Below are 18,092 nucleotides of genomic sequence, written 5' to 3' on the forward strand. Positions count from 1 at the left end.
TTTTTCTTTGTGTTAAGTACTGAAATTCTGTATTTTTCTGTGCAAGTTAGGGAATTCTGGGTAATTCCAATCTTTAGCCCTTCTTCCTGTAGAGTATCACATTATTAGAGGTTTTTATGATCTGTAAGAGAAAAACCTGCTTCAGCATCTCTCCAAACGGTCTATTTTTCTTCTATTTTGTAGCCTTCTTGTGGTCTGCCTGATTTGCAGTATAGCTTTTGTGATTTATCCTTTTTCATCAACTATTTTGCATTTAAATGCTTAAATTCAGTAATCATATCTCCGCATGTTTCTTTTCTTTTAAAATAGTTTTTGTGACCCATGGTTGGATTGGTCTAACTGCCAAGAAAAGGAGGAGGGTGAATTATGTAATCAAATGCCTTGATGCTAAGTAATCACACAATTGCAGTTTTAGCATGTAATTGCCAGAAACTGTACAGGTTGTTATGGCCTTTTCTTTCACACCCTTATGAGAAGGATGCCAGACATGGCATTCCTTGGCAGATAAATGTTTTAGCAAGAATTACCAAGTCACCTCTTCGCAGTAGGATGGACACCACCTTCCTTCACCCCTACAAGCTCCATCAGTCTGCTACACTGATTTTTTGGTGAGGTATTTTGGTGTTCGTTTGTAAACTGTTGGAGTTTACCTTTGAAAGAAAGGTGGGGCATATTTTTTTACAAATAGGTCATTGATGTGTATTCTCTAGCTTGGCTACTTTGAACGTATTTCAGAATTCTATTAGAAGAGTTGTAAAGCAAAGCAATATATATCTATAATCTATATAATAATTGTTTATGGGTTTTATTCACTTCCTGATTCTGGATTGATTCTGGGCAGGTCACAACATAATGAAACAAGATAAAATACAATAAGATACAATATAAAACGGTTCGTAATATTTACTCTTTTCCCATTTTTCCTTCTGTTGTGTTTCTCTCCTTTAGTACTTCACCTTTCAGCTCTGAGACTGAAGAGTCAGAGGAAGAAACGAACATGAGCTCTCCAAAACACACATCTTTCAAGACAGAACCAAAGCAGAGCAAACCTGTCCCCAGAGCAGCACAGGTGGAAGAGAGTGAGTGGGATTCATCTGACACAGACTTTTCTAAAGAGAAACTCGGTGTAGGAAAAAGTTCTTCAGTTGCAGCAGGAACTCATTCAGGTGACTTATCATTTCATTGGGTTTATTACTATCTTAATGTATACAAGTGTCAGCTTCAAAGAAGTAAAAGAAAAAAAGAGCACATCCAAATACTAAGAGGTGTATCCACTACTTCAGTAATCAAATGATTACTATGAATTGGGACAACAGTTAGCTTGTTACACATTTTTATGGGCTTAAATGACAGACAACTGAATTTTGGTTGTTGCTATTTTAATACCAATGTTTAGTAAATGAATACTAAATGAATTAAAAATTACTATGAGGATTTGCCAGGTTGTGTTGCTATACTACAAAACTGTAAAACATACATGATTATTTTTATAAAATTCAGTAAGAAGACATGAGTTAATAGTTATTTAGGCTAAATAACATTTCAAATAAAGTAACCTATGAGGCCTAGCAATATGCTGAGAGGCTAGTTAGTATGATCACGTCAGCACTAATTCTGATTCCTTGCTTCACTTAGAAACACTAGTGCAGTCAATGGCTAAAAATCTGGAGAAGAAACTGAACATACCTGGAAAGAAGCCTCCAGGTGGCGTGAAGCTCTTTGCCGTACAAAGCAAAGAAGATGCTAAAACCAATCATCCCACAAAAAAGCTTCAGGTATTGGTGTTATTTTCAAAACACAAAAAGGTAGTAGGTAGTAATCTCTTAATTTTGCTTCCTAACAGTACAGATCTTGTTCATAACTGATTCACTAGTCTGCACATTTCTAAGAAAGTTACATTGTATTCTTCAAGCCATGGTAGTAAATAGGTTTAAGATTATTTACAAAAAGTAAAAAGATCAAGATTGCGAATACTTCAAAAGTAGTCAATATGTTGTCAATGAAAAGAATGTTCATTGGGTTAATTCATAATTTTGGTTAAGTTGCCTAAAGATTATGAGATCTACCACATTTTAGGAGCAAAAAATCAGATCACCAACATCTACAGGAAAGAAATACAGAAGATATTTAGATACCATGTAGTAATTTTCTAGATTTTTGTAGGCTGGATCTGGTAGCCCTACTTTATAAATTTTCATATATTAAAGCTTTGAGTATAATATTGATAATGTTATTGATAATGTACAATAACGTTTGGTATACTGAACTTAATATGTTTCTAGAATCCATATTTGTTTTTCTGTGACATTATTATTTATAAACCCACATACACCAACTAGCAAATATCTAGCGCCCTCCATAACACTGGAAATACAGTTTATGGATTTCTAGGACTTAAGACTCCTTAGATTGCCAGCACAGATAGGGAGCATCAGAAAGAGAAAGGACTGCTGCAAATAATTTGTGAATATGCAAGGCAAAGTAGACATGGAGAAAATTTATCCATGTGGTTGTTAAAAGTTAGCAATGAGTTACTGGCATGTAATCAATTCATCAAAAGTGGATATTTTTAATAGCTAGAGACAACAGTTATTTTTAGTTTTTGCCTGAAGGGCTAGAACCAACATGAGGCAGGGAATGCTAGGGCCACAGCAACCTTTAAAGTTGGTCAGTAGTTTTCATTCAGGGACTGGGGAAAGGACTTGGGTTTTTTACATTGTGTTAGGCCTGTAGGCTTACAATGCAGATTGTTTATTTCCCATGTCAACATCATGGGAAAATTGGTAAATTTTGAAGTGGTTCAAGAAACAGACTTGGAGCTAAAAGTTGTCCACCCCTGTATGAAAGCCTGCCTAAATTGGTGAATGTTGTATGAATTGATTGATAAGCCATTCTTATTTAGACAGTCATATGCAATGTCTAACAGCATTAAAACATCCTTAGAAATAGTATTTAGAAATAAATATTAAAATATATTTTAACAAGTTTTTACAAATGTTCTTAGTGAAAATGTTCTGTTTAAATGCATATGTTTCTAAATCTATGTTTTATAAAATTCAGTGAAACATAAAATCTGAAGGGTAATTGCAAATCATATATTTTTTTATTCACAAGTATCAAATCATTCATGCATTTCTTGGTGCATCCAATCTCTGCAGGTTTTCATCACTTGTTCTCTCTTTGTCTTCTCTTTTCTTCCTGATGTAGTTTGCCTATGAGGAGGACAGTGATTTGGAGATTTCTTCCTTGGAGGAAATCAGCCAGCACCTGGAACCTGAAACTAAGATAAAGAAGCCACAAGGGGTGAAAGTTAGTGGGAGCTCCACTGGATTGCGGGGCACCACTATCTTGACTTCCAGCACCACAAAGGCTGGGGCCTGGTGATTCCCACAGTTAGATGAGTTCAGAACCCAGTTGATAGAAGAAGATTCCATGACAGAGAAATTAGATTAAATGTGATAATCGCAAAGAAAGAACAAAAAATACCAAATACCAAAAGTATCACGTTCAAGGTTCTTGGTTCTGTACATAGTTCAGAGCAAACATTTAATTAATGTGAGTTCTTCTAGTGCTCCTAGATTGATTTGTTCTTCTGTTGAAAGTAAATCTTGACATGACATTATAAATTACATTTTGTCCAGAATACACAAGCCGATTCTTACATCATGCACAACTATAGTGTTGTGCGCACTTGGGTCTGACTTAGTGTAGTATGTGAACCCAGCCTTCATGGACCATAGGACATGATTTAGCATTATATCATTAAAACAAAACATATCTTAGCACAGTATATAAATGCAGTAATAGATGTAAGGCTGAATCAAAACGCAGCCATGGCATCATGGCCTCATTTGTGGGCTGTAATGAAATTTACAGTACACCTTTCATTGATGCTCTAAGTGAATTTAAGTGACTACAAGAGGGAAAGAGATATAATTGTTGTGGTCTACTTAATGGGGAAAAAGACTTTTGCTATATTGTTCTGTGATACATAATCTACTTTGGATAAAATGTTTCTGAAAGAATTCTGAATTGTTTATGCAATTAGACAATTTTTCCTTTCTAGTACTGTGATGGGTGCAACGTTTTTCTATTTTTGATAAGTTTGTGAATAGCTATAAAAGTAAATGAAATGGAAAGGCTTCAAACATTTTGTATCTCATCAGACTTCAGTTTCATTCTTAGCTTGATTGCACTTAAATGTCTGAAGTGCAGACTACTTATTTAATTCTGAAATACTTTTAGCATTTTCAAAGTATTTAGGTAGAATCGCATTGAAAATGCTAAAAGTATTTCAGAATTAAATAAGTAGTCTGCACTTCAGAATTACTGTACATTGAAGTGCAATCAATGTACAGTATTTTGGTTTTCATTTTCTGAAAACTTTTTTCTTCTTTAATGATTTATTGTACTCGTTCCCCATCCCAAGGTCAGATCTATTTCACAGATATACTTATTTAATTCTGAAATACTTTTAGCATTTTCAAAGTATTTTTATATTATATTTAGGTACGATCACATTAAATCATTAAGGCAGAAGAAAAAAAGTTTTTCAGAAAATGAAAACCAAAATACACCCCTTCTCAATTTTGTTTGATGCAAGGTGCGACGAGGAAAAAAACTGAGTGGGAGAAAAAAACTGAGTGGCTTTCAAGATTCTGTTATTCTACTCTGCAACAATACTGAGCATTCTTGGAATCCATATTGCTCTTGTTTCATAACTTTACTATCTTGAAGGGTTGACAATATCATGGACCATGATTCATGAACCTCAACTTAAAATATTGGAAATTAATAATAACCACTTAAGAATAAAAATTAAGCAATAGGACTGAAAGGATCCAGATTCAGGTCCATCCTCAGTCATGAGAGCCCACAGGGACTTTAGGCCACCCCTGGCTCTAAAAGTCTAATTTAAAACCACAAGATGATTGTTGTGAAGATAAATAAAGATGGGAATGTTGTAGTTGCTATCTTCAGCATTAGGAGGAATAGTGGGATATGCTATATTCATCTCATAGTCATTTCCCAGTTGGATTAATGCCATTCACTCTACATAAGGCTGCCCTTGAAAAACACTCAAGCTTCAATAAGCCCAGAATGCAGCACTCTGTACCATTTTAGATATGCCAAGGTTTGCCCAAATTACATTACTGTTGCCCAGATTTCATTGCCTGCCCATATTTTTTTCAGGTACAATCCAAAGTGCTAGTTTTCATCTTTAAAGTCTTTCATGGTACAGGGAAAGGTTATTTGTAGGAATACAACTTTCCAAGGATAGCCTATCCCACTAGATCTGACAAGGTGAGCACAATCAAGGTCTCCCTGGGCCTACAAGATGTGCCTTCTCTGTTCTAGAATCTTCCATTGGAACAACTACTCCCTGATTCAGAAAGCACCAATCTTCTTAACCTTCTAGAAGGCTTGAAGGCCTAGCTCTTCCACCAGAAACTGGCTGAAATGTTTGTTGAACCTAATATACTGTAGGTGCAGTTCTTTTGGCAATTTTATTATGATAACTTGGTTGATGTATTATGGTTGCTTATAGATTTTTTAAAAATGTATTTTCTGGGATTTGTTGTGAGGTACACAGGATTATCCATTTAAGATGAACAGTCATATAAATTTTAAAAATTAAATTTTATATATGTTTTATAAACATACAGAAATGCAGTATGCTTGTTCAAGCAAAATAAAGGATGAACCACCTTTCTTAAGTATTGTTCTCCTAAACCACTACTAATAGGAATTGATTTACAGTTACATTGGTTTCCAATGATGTATAAGTCCTCCATGATAAGAAATGAAAGAGAATGAGAGCTGGATTATCTACAAAAGCCCAATAAGATGCAAGCAAACAAATGGTCCTCTACTGACTGGACTTTTTGCTGTCCTGACAAATTTCCATTCATGAAAAGTTAAGGAATGAGATATCTTCTGCCTTGAATAAGTCAGGCTGAGTCTGAACATTAAGTTTTTCAGGGGTCCCCACTTGTGCAGATATTTTTTCTGGGCCCTATTCTTCTTAAAATGTGGACCATTCAATGTAGTCAGGCTGGCCCATAAATTACAACTTAATTTGAGGAGCTCTAGAAAATATATTTGAAACTGAAAAGTTGCTGGCAATTGCCACTTGATGGCACCATGTCTGAAGAATCATGCAATGTTTTTCTTGAGACTTTGCAAATGATATTTGCAATAAGAAAAGGGTTTTTCCCCCTAAAGCAAAGCATATAGAACTCCCTAAGGAGTAATAGTGAATAAGACAGCCTTTATATGTGTCTAAATTGATAGTCAAAGAAATAAAACTTTTTCTTGATTCTATTTTCTCCCATCCTTAATGTGCCTTTTCCATACTGAGGTCAATGTTATAAAAATTTGCTCAAAACAATATTTCACAAGAAATCATTAGGTATTCTTACCACAAATTTTAAGTATAACTAGATTTTTCAAAATTGTTGAACTGAAAAAACGGGGGGGGGGGATCAAATTGCACTTAGAAATGTTTGGAAAATGTTTAGTGGCTATACTTGAAGTAGTGCAAATGAGTGTAAAATATTTGTTGGTTTTCCTTTAAATACTGTAGTGTAAATCAAAAATTCTCGTGCTGTTACATGAAATACCAAATGTCTTATGCATATGAAAAATTATCTTTTTTTGGCAGGGGGGAAAGGAGAAAGAAAATGAGAACATGACTATACCCTAAAAAGATTCTAATACTTTTCAGTCACAGGGCTCTGTCTGTAAGTGAATATTTATAAATAATAATTATAAATACTTAAACTTAATAACATCAGACAGTGTTTCTGAAGAAAGGAAGATAGATATCATCTACCTTTCTACTATGTTTGCTTTTTTTCCTAATGTAAAATTAGGTACAGACATATTTAATTTTTGGAATATTTCTAATGAAAGGAAGGGTGAAAAATTACAAGTCATTTGCCTAGATTCCTGGTTTCATCCTATCACCAAAAAAAAACAACTGAATGGATTTAGCTATTTTCATGGTGAGATAATGTTTGGATTATAATATTAATGCAAAATGTATACAAAGTGTTGCATAAACTGTTCTAACTTATCTTTGTATACCCATGCAACTACAGAGACATTATATTTATATGAAAGATTAAAGCTATATTTGTATCATCAGAAGATTTCTATGAATATTTGTTATGCAATAAGTAAAATGAGAGAATGGAGTACAAAGGAAAAGGGCTCCTAGTCCTGTAAAATATCTGGAGATATTTTGGGGGAAGCAGTTTTTGTTAGTTTTTTGTCTCTCGTTTCTTTGTCTAAGTAAGAGCATGTGTCCTGAAGGCCAGCTGATTTTTATTTTTCACTTATGCTGTGATTGGAAATCATAAAAGTCACACAACTAGGAAATATTGTAGCCTCCTGAAAGGCATGAAGTTGAGAGAAGCTGGAATAGACAATCCCAGCATGACTTTCCTTTGTATCACTATTAACCTCTGCTGGGATGAGAACCCAGAAAATTGCAGCATGTGGTCTCAACTGACTCTTTAAAATTTTCATCCTCTCCTGCAAAGAAAGAAGTGTGGGAATCCTAAGCTTTACAACAGTACTATGAATGGAGAAATTGGATAAAAAATAATTTTACAATCATGACCAACTGTAGGCATTGGAATATTATTCCATTTTATTTTATTTTTTTAAATACTGAAGATAATGGCATTTTTAATTGTAGAGAAGAAACATAACTTCTGAAAATTCTACAACGTTCTGTTAAATGGCAGTTCTTCATATATAATCACATTATATGAGGAAATGTAAAAAAAAATTCTTTTAAAAGGAGGGATAAGATTGTATACACTATATTTTGAAATAGCTTTATGATCCTAGCAAATACTAAGTAGAATTTATTTTCAATCAGTTCCTCAAACTAGCAAAATACAAAACAAACATCTACCTGGAAGCAAAACTAAATATGAAATGACTACAAAAAGAATAAAGTATAGTATGAAGCAATTTTAAATAAAATATCATTAAATAATATTTTATACACAGCAATATAGAAGCAAAATAAGATTTTGAGGTTGCCACAAGGTGGTGCTTTTTAGCCACTTAAGTATCAAGTGAAAAAAATAACAGGCAACCTGTATGGCTTTGCAGTTCTGTGCAAGGAAAAACGTGACAGCAAGTATTTGACCATTTCTAATCTGCTTTTGTAAAATGTTTCTTATTTAGGATGTCTGTGTGAGCTGTATCTTTCCATAACTTGTTCCTGTAATCTCAAGAATTCCAGCCAAAAGGATTGTTGCCAGTTAAGTTGGGGTCTGTGACCCCAGTACACAATGCAGCCAGTTTGATTCAGGCATCAGCCTAGAAACTGGGAAGCCATGAGTTCTAGTTCCAGTTTAGGAACAAAGTCATCTGGTTGACCCTGGATTAGTGATTCTCAATCTAGGAAGGAGGCAGTAGCACACCACTTCTGAAAAATCTTGCCACCAAAATTTCAGGAACTTGTTCCAGGTGAGGTAAAAATCTAGCTACAAAAGATACACACGTGAATATATAGGAAAGTTTATGTGCACACACTCATATCAATTCTCTTATCTGTCCTCTGGCTAATCCAAACATGCATTATACCACAACTATTTTTTTAATCCAGGTACTTCACATCCCATTATTTCTGTGGAATTGAAATTTCCAAAATGTGCATAGCACTTTTAGTCACAAAGTTTTGATTGTTGCTGTATACCTGCAGTCACGTGATCATGATTTCCAATGCTTTCTGCCAGCTTTCTACAAGCAAAAAATACAGCAAAGTCAATTGGGAAGCCAGCAGGAAATCCAAAATCACTCCCAATCCCAGACATGATATTACAACAATTTTAATCAAGATACCTCCAACTTAAAGAATGCATAAAAAACCAGAACCCATTACTCCTCTTATTCTGGTCATTTCAGTCTGCACCAGGTTCTCTCAAAGGATGAGCCAACAGGATCTGGTGTATATAGTAAAGTTTATGTGCACACACTCATATATCAATTCAGTATGTGTGTTTGTGTGTGTGTGTGTCCCATCAGGAGAGGTCCTTTGTCCAAATGAGCTCCATCTGGTGAAACCTAGCAGTATCTTTTCTGCTGTAACTATGCCTTCTGGAATAACATTCTCTCCCAAGATGAGGTTTGTCTCAGCTATTAATCTTGCATTAATCTTAAAACATGAGTTTCTTATTAGCCTTGGGGATTCCAAGGATAGCCTGCCAGCTGTATGAAATTGTGATGTTTGTTCTCCCGCTTTTTTTTTTTTTACTTTATCTATTCACTTTATATGTCTATTTTTCATTGTTTTTAGATTGCTTTGGAGTTTTTAACGGTTGGTGTACAAACACGACTCACATTTTTGTGAATTGGGTGACAATACACTATGAATAATGAATAACATATGCATTACATATTCAAATATGTATATACACTTATGGTTACACATGCACAGATACATACATGTTGTGGCCCAGCAGGATCTGGTTGAGCTGCTGATGGACTTGGATAGCGAGGAACCATATGAGTCTGCCCTGGATGATGTGGATGACCTTGTGCAGGGTTCAGACTCAGAACAGGGACCAGCGAGGCTGGTTGGTCACCAGGAGGCGTCTGAGGCATGGAGCAGTGGGGAGGAGTGGGCAAGGCACTTTGTCCCTGATGCTAGATTAAGAAGGGCTGAGAAATGGAAGCAGCAACTCCGTAGGCAGACTCACAGATGATGATTAAGCACAGGTGGTTGTGGATTGGCCCCTCCCAAGAGAGCTTATAGGTGAGGTGCTGGGAGGGGACATTTGCAGGAAACAACCGTTCAAATTGGTAGTTAAGAAAATCTATCTGTATTCTAGCCGTGTCTGTTCGTTTGGACTATCTGTGTTGCTTCATGTGAATTATCTGGGTTGCTGCAGAGCTACTCTATTGAACATGAGTTGTCTGAGCTCTCAGCCAAAGGATTCGTTATCTCAGTAATTAAACAGTGGCAAACAGCCAAGGCTGTGTTCTGGTTTATTCACAGGTGTGGGGAGGTCAGAACACATACATATACAGCTAAATTTGGTAAAGTGATCCTGTAAAACTTTAGCCTATCTTCAGTGTGTGTAAAGTATCTAATGAAGTGGTGACTCAGACCAGGCATACTTGTTTAATGCATCTAGAGGACCTCAGATTGAGGGAAAACTATATACTGTATATTTAAAAAGAGAATAGAAATTTGTGTGGTGGTAAAAAGAAAATAGACTTCCAAAAATATGTTTCCAATGTTAAAATTGGAATGTTAAGAATGTGCCCTGTAGAATTGTGTGAGCCGTGGTGGTACAGTGGTTAGAGTGCAATACTGCAGGATACTTCTGCTGTGTGCGGGCTGCCTGCAATTTAGCAGTTCGAATGTCACCAGCTCAAGGTTGACTCAGCCATCCATCCTTCCAAGGTCAGTAAAATGAGGACCCAGATTGTTGAGGCCAACATGCTGACACTGCAAACTTCTTAGAAAGGGCTGTAAAGCACTGTGAAGCAGTATAGAAGTCTTAAGTGTTATTGCTATTGCTTTTACCTTGCAACTCCAGCTTCCTCTAGTGAGATGGAAAGCTTGCTTAAGAAAGTAACAAGAGATGATGAGAAGAAATGGGATCTGAACAAGTCCGACATTTGAATCAAATCTTCAAATCAGATTAATGGGCAATTCAGGGAGTTGAATTAAATGCTTGATCTAAAAATAAAGATTTGAAGTCCTTAATGAGAAGTTAAAATGTATCTAGCTATCAAGCATTTCTTGGAAAAGGGGAAATAAAATAATAAAGGAAGGCAAAAATCGTACACTTGGAATTCCAAATAAAGTAAATCCAGTCAGCCTAATTAGCTAACATATAATCCCCTTGAACAAAATCTTGAATTTTAGGCCATGTTCAAAGTCCATGCCAAAGTAGATGTCTGGAAACAGGTAATCCAGGCCTCTTGTTCCTTGTCTCCCTTTTCCTGATTCTGAGCTCTGAACTCATTTTTATAGAATATAGAGTTAAGTGAAATTGAGCTTCTTTGGAGAAATAAATGCTTTGCTTAATCAAGGAAAATGTTGCATTTATATCATCTTGGGTATAGCAAGCAAATTAAAAAAAGAGTGGTTAAATCCACTTTCTTAATGATTCTTGATGGAATGATAAAGACACTCAATTGTTTTCATTAATTGTGTCAAAGCATACATGGATTTATACAGGAAAAAGTTTTGCAAGAACAAAAGCCAAATTCCCATTTCTTTGAACTCTCATCATGTGCTCAATTTACTAAAAGCCTTTGTAGGCACCAGTAAATAATACCCATACACTTTAATACCACTACCTTGGTTCCTAGAAGTTTGTTGCAAGAAAGCAAAACTTTCTTTTGCAACAGGATCAGAATGAAGGTTAAGGAAGAGCAGGAATGTGTTTTATCCAACACTGTTTATCTTCTTGGTTGGCAGATGCAACTGGATTTCACAAATCCTATGTCCTTTCAGAATACTGATAACATCTATTCTTATATTTGTTGCTTAGTTAATATTCTAGAATCAATTATTAAAGCTGGAAAATGTATACTCTACTTTTATGACAAGATACAGGATTATATCCATGTTTCATAGTACAATAACAAAGCCATTGTTTTCTACAAATCTATGCAACCTATATTTTTGTTTGATAAATCACTCATGGCATGAAATTCCTGAAAGGCTTAGATATTGCTACAAACAATTATTATTAAATTGTAATTCAAGATTTGACATAAGGGTAAAACTACAAGTGTATTAATTATAAGAACTCTGTATGTAATTCAAGGTAACTGTAATTATTTAAATTTAAATTTTTTTTGTTTCAGCCTTGCTTGTTTTTTTGCATTTATTTATTTATTTATTTCTTGGATTTCTAAACCGCCCCCTCTCCCAAAAAGGGACTAAGGGTCGCAATATGCATGCCATTAAAGGGCAAGCATAACCTTTTTTTGAAACTATTACAAAATGCCTTATGAGTTTATAAGAGTATCCCACACAAGCTTTATTAACTTCACAAACAGATGAACAATTGTTATTGATGATGAGTAATGCCCCCACTTTGGAACCATGAATGAGGCTGTGATTCAAGAATTATGAATATCTCAAATTCAAATTGGCTAAATTAAATTTAAATAATAACAATACAATAATAATAATGCAAACACTCTTTCATATACAGATTTCCCAGGGAATGAGGCACTGCATTAATTAAATGCCACTAAGGGTCGCAATATTCATTCCTTCAGATCAAAACAAATAAGTATGACACCTCTGAACACTAATTTCCAAACCAGAAAACAATACATAACAGATGTTAAAGAGATTGTGCTACACTACAGTTGATTAGAGCAAAAAGCCAGATATTATCACTGGCTATCTCTCTGGCAACTGATGAACAAGATATGTTTTGACTAAGAAGCAACTCAATATGTGTCAATTGTTCTGAGTTTCATAGTTAGATGCAACATAATGATGAATGCATAGAAATAATGCAGATACATTCATTGCTACTTAAGGATCATCCAGAACACTGAATCAGCATTGATCACATCTGGAATGGCTTGTTTTAACTTTCAATTTCAGTCTTCCTTAATATGAAATATAAGGCAACCTGGAAGCTCAAATTCTGTAGCCTCCAGAGTGTGCTGCCAATATTCAGTGATAAATTACTATTGGTTAGCATGTTTAATAGGTTTTAGATGGAGGAGATAAAGGAACTACCAGCCATGATTAAAATAGGATTTAAAAAATTCAGATTTACTGTCTTGATATCACTGTGTGACTGGCCATGCTTTCTGTGTCCCTTGAGGACTGAAAAAAACAAAAGTGCCATCTTTGATGAATATTGAAGGTTATTTATCCCTGTGCATATAAGCTTTCATCAAGCCATTCATTCTGTTAAATTGTGTTATTGAATCCACATAGAAATACTTTCTAAGGCAGGATTTAACTATGTAACAACAATTTTGGCAACCCAAATATTTTTCATGCCCTTCTGCTGCCTGCCTTTTCAAATTAAGAAGCTTGGGATTTTCAGTCGGTCAGATTGCATATACAATTTGTACAGAAGCAAGTAAAGTTCAAAAGTCAGGATGAAATGACTGAGTCTCTTGTCCTTGTGCAATTCTGCAAATAGACCTTCCAGACTATCTAGTTCCTGACATCACCTTTCACCCTTGTCGGTAACCTTCTCTCCTGATTTTCCTTTGAATGATTAGAGAAGGACCACAAAGAGGAAGCATGTACTCAGCTTGCTATTCAACTCATGATGTGCTGAGTTGATTCTTCATTCACCTCATCAATACTGAACAGCACTAAGGCCAGTAATGCCATGTGAAATCTCTTCAACTGTGTGCTTGTCGGCAACATGAGAGCCCACTCAAACCTTCTCGACTGGTAGTAACTTCCAGGTACAACAACTGTTTATTTGTGAGAAGAGAGGCTTGAAGATGGAAGGGGTGGAGATGTAATCTTTTTATTTGAAGATGCACATGTATAACTGATAGAATCTACTAGGCAAGCATGATTAATAGCCCTTGTAACTCCCTAAGTTTCTTCTCAGCAATGTGCTTTCCAAACTCATTCTATATGTTGTTTGCAGGGTTTTCATTATGGATATTTGAGTCATTCTCACCTTTATCTAGGGCTAATGAGTATATGGATACTTTGAAAGATAACACTCATTTTACTAGAAATCATATTGAAATGTATACGTTGGACAAAATTCACGTTTATTCACTAATATCAATTGTGAAATCATGCACATCTCAGTATTTGTTATATATATATTTATATATTTATTAAATTTATAGACCGCCCCCTCTCCCCGAAGGGACTCGGGGCGGTGTACAGACCACACAATAAAAACAGTATACAAAATTAAATATTCTTAGATACCCGTAAAATCAAATTAAATACTAGGCTGTACAGTATAATTAAAAATTAAAACAACCTAAAAACCTACCCCTAAAAATTTAAAATACAGGCTAGAGGAACACAAGACTACAGTTAGGCCAGGCCAGCTAAGCTGAACAGGTGGGTCTTAAGCTTCTTACAGAAGGAGCGGAGATCAGTGGTTATTCTAATATCGGGGGGAGGTCATTCCAGAGGGTCGGGCCCATCACAGAGAAGGCCCTACTCCTGGGTGTCGCCCATTGGCACTGCCTAGTGGACGGCACCCGGAGGAGTCCCTCCCTGTGAGAGTGAATCGGCCGCAGGGATCTATGGGGCAGGATGTGATCCCGCAAATGTTATGTTAAAAATGTTTAAAAGAAGAGGTTAATGAAACAATGTAACAGAAATGAAAGTATATGAAAGTAATACCTTATAAAAATAGTCCAATTAAACATTCCGATTTCTTTGCCTACTAATAGCAGTGTACCTTTTATAGTATATTTGACAAAATTGTATTATCTGCTTTATAGCATCAATAGATCCCTTAAGCATTTCTGTTTTTATAATGGATGTAACCACTCTCAATTGTTTTTTGTTTGAAAGTTCAATACTTTACCTTTTCAAAAATATATTAAAATTATTTCATGTTCTTAGTGTATTGCTCACTCATAATACATATGAGAAAAGGAAGAAAGTAAAGAGATTACAGACTTAGAGAGCACAACAAATGTGTAAATCCATCGCAGATAATGTTTTTTTTTTAAAGTTCGCATTAAAGGGAGGGAACTTATTTTTTTTTAATCAAGTTGAATTGAGAAACAGGTACCCTGATAATTCTTTGGCACAAAGATTTGTTTGTAATGACATGAGACAACAAATTTAGCCTTCCCACAAGGGAAATAGAAATGAACAAAAGCTTAATCCAAAATGATTTTGTTTCTTTTCGCAAAGATGAAACTTGAAAGCAACCCAAGACAATGAAATCCTATTACCAGCATGTACCACTGGGATTAGAGTAGGTCTGTGCCCAATGTGAAGATGCATTTTATGCAAATAGGGATGTTGATATATAATGTGACTTGTACAGATCCTTTATTCAATAACATTCAGAAAACTGTTGCCTGGAATCTTCGGATTTGATCTTTGTATGGTGTAAATTGGCAGACTTCCCCTGTCCATGAATGTGGTAAGTCAAAAGAACACTGGCACACTGACTCTCCTTCCGAACAGAACAGAGAGAAAGTGGATGCTAAAAGTATGAAATCATACAAAACTCCAAGCAAATCAGGAAACTGTATTCCCAAAGTATTGCGGAAAAAGCAGAACAACTTTACAAGTCTACTACTGGTTCAGACAGTGTTCTCTAAATCTGGGGAAAGGAAGAAAGTTATATTTGCATTAATAAAGCACAATAAGACTTAGTATGGTTTAATGGACTCTTCTGTTTGAGATGCTTATTTTTTCAGTTCAGGGTTTTGCAGTATCTTTGAATTATCATTTTCTTACTTTAAGAATAATTAAACTAAAATGGCTGAGTGTGGTATATGCCCTAAGACTTCATTTCTGAACATGATCTGTATATGTCTATGTACAATTCTTCCAGTTGTTCAGTTGTAAAAAAATATAATCTGTTACACCTGTTAAAAACCTAAAAAATCTACTTAGGAATCCTTATATAACTGGTACAACAGATGAGTCAGTCTGTCTAATGGTGAAGGCATCATACTAGAAATTGGGAAATTAGACACAAAGCTAGTTGGGTGACTTTGGGCCAGTCTCTTTGCAGCCAAGAAAAAAGGCAAAGGCAAAAGATTTCTAAAAATCTTGCCAAGAAAACTGCAGGAACTAGTGAGGCAATTGAAATGGACTGAAAGCAGAAAAAGGAGGGGAGGAGAGGAGAGGAGAGGAGAGGAGAAGGGAGAGGAGAGAATGGGATGGGAGGGAAGGGGAGAAGAGAAAGGAAAAAGATTAGACAAGGTTCCTTTTAATTGTTGGAAAGTGTTTTAGTAGCCTTTAAGAAGGGGAAATTGACCTTTATTATAATTGGCACCTTGCAAGTGTGCCTGAGATTATCTCAAATGGTGCCATGGTAATTCTGTAGTGCTGCAGACAAAAATGTAAGCATGTTATCTCTTTTGTAACATCCTAGTGACATTGGGAGCACCGTGCATACTGTAACTGGCTGAGTGCTCAGATTCTCAGTAGGCTACTATTTAGATCTCCCTAAATGGGGGACAAAACAGTGAAGTATGAATACAATATTTTAAAGGGTTATTACTGTATGTCACGATGCAGCAAAAGTGTTCTTATTGTTCAACTTGAAATTGTTTTAGCTGCTTCAGATAAAGTCTAGGAAAACCAAAGCTTGGAAAACCATATTTGTACTGTTATCAACATATTTGTTTTCTTATGGGATCAACAATCCTTATATATATATTTATCGATACACTTGGATAAACAACAAATGCCAATACTTGGAGTCCCATTATTTGCATTGTATAAAGAACTTTATAGTAATTTCAATGGAAGACACAAAGAACAAAAGCTCATTTTCTACTGGAGTAGAAAATGCATGACTGTAACAACAGTCACATTCTCACACACACACACACACACACACACACACGTGCTGGTTGTAACCCAGAAAGAAGGAACACTAATATAAACTCTTAAAGTAATTTAATAAGCAAACATTCAATATTTTCAACATTCAAAGTGATCTATGTAATCAGTTTTGTGGAAAAAAGTCAATATAAGATGTATTCATAAAATAATAACAGATCCCGTCAGTGTAGGTCACTTGATTAAATGACTGCCAGCATAGATTCACATCAAATTATATAATGCTAAACCATTACATAAGGCTAACTGCATGAGTTGGAATGAGTGTGACCATGCTTTGGACTTCCTAAATGATGACCGAATAGACTAGCAAAGTGGACTTATTTTTCCTCTTCCTCTTTCCTATTCTTTTATAAAGATCAGGTATCATGGTTTAAAACAAAATAGGCTAATTAACTCAATTTTATAACTGAAGAAGTTGGATTGCTTTGTAATTAATTAGATAATTTGAAACAAACCATGATTTCTGCTTTATCTAATGCAGTAAGTTAAGAGTAAGACAAAGTGAAACTAAAATAGCAGTTACACTAAGTATACTAGATACTAAAAGAGTAGTTCAAAAACTATGACTATATTTTTCTACTATAATATGTGTGTTGGCTAATCTATGGATTATGGAAAATGTTTTATTTTTTCAGTCCAAAGTTAACAGTACTGTTCTTTCTTCCTGCAGCTTTTGTGGCCTTCAAGGATTCAATTGCCTTGTTCTCCTTTGACAAGTTTCAATATAATGTAACTTCTATGGAGTCACATACTGTAGACCTCTCTCACTCTATTCCTTCAAAGATCAGTGCAATGGAATAGAAGTTGGACACTCAGATTTCTAACTTCTTTTGGAAAATACTATAAAATTTGCTTCATTTTATAAAAATAATAGACTGCACAATTTTAAGACAAAGTATTAATTCTACGCACAACAGATATCATTAAATATTTTTTAATAATGGCAAAATGAAGTTTTCATTAATAGGAATTGGAAAGCAAAACAGTAGCATTGTCAAATTAATAACTATCAAGATAAAATCTACCAAAAGAATTTTAACTAGGTTACAGTTCTATGCAAGTTAAACAACTCACTGAACTCAAAATATTTATTTTAATTATTTTGTTTTTATATTTGACCTCTGTTTTTATTCTACGTTATTCTAAAAACTATTAGCTTGGAAGAAAGTTAATAATAATTAGGAATGAGTGAGAAATATGGCCCATCAACATGTCTGATGATTATACATATCTTGAACCCTCAAAAAGACAAATAACACATGAACACTAAATCCAGTTTTAAAATTAAGTAATATAAAACAATGCTAAAAAGTGTATATTAGAAAAAAATAAACTCACAAAATATATTCTATTAAAAATGCCTCCAAAATTGTGAAGAAAAGGAAAACTGCACTGGAAAATATAAGCATGAATACAAGTCTCTAGGTTTCTTCTGCTGATTATAAACATTTGCAATTTAATTCCAACGAGAAATTTAACAAAAAGTAACCCCCACACATCCAAAGTGATACACCTCTAGCAAGGGGTAAAAAATGATCTAATTTCTGAG

At 34.8% G+C, this 18,092-nt stretch overlaps 1 protein-coding gene across 4 annotated transcripts in view; it reads left to right on the forward strand.

The window, feature by feature from the left end:
• Positions 1 to 7,143, forward strand: part of DZIP1L (DAZ interacting zinc finger protein 1 like) — a 34,971-nt gene extending 27,828 nt beyond the window's left edge. For all 4 annotated transcript variants that reach the window (XM_081956419.1, XM_081956418.1, XM_081956420.1 and 1 more), the window contains exons 14-16: positions 949 to 1,166; positions 1,636 to 1,775; positions 3,208 to 7,143. In XM_081956419.1, coding sequence (XP_081812545.1) covers positions 949 to 1,166; positions 1,636 to 1,775; positions 3,208 to 3,384 — 535 coding nt within the window. In that variant the 3' untranslated portion in view covers positions 3,385 to 7,143. The remainder of the gene's footprint in view (positions 1 to 948; positions 1,167 to 1,635; positions 1,776 to 3,207) is intronic.
• The last annotated feature ends 10,949 nt before the right edge of the window (positions 7,144 to 18,092 follow it).

Source organism: Natrix helvetica (assembly GCF_964273705.1).
Source record: "Natrix helvetica genome assembly, chromosome: 5".
Lineage (NCBI taxonomy): Eukaryota > Metazoa > Chordata > Lepidosauria > Squamata > Natricidae > Natrix > Natrix helvetica.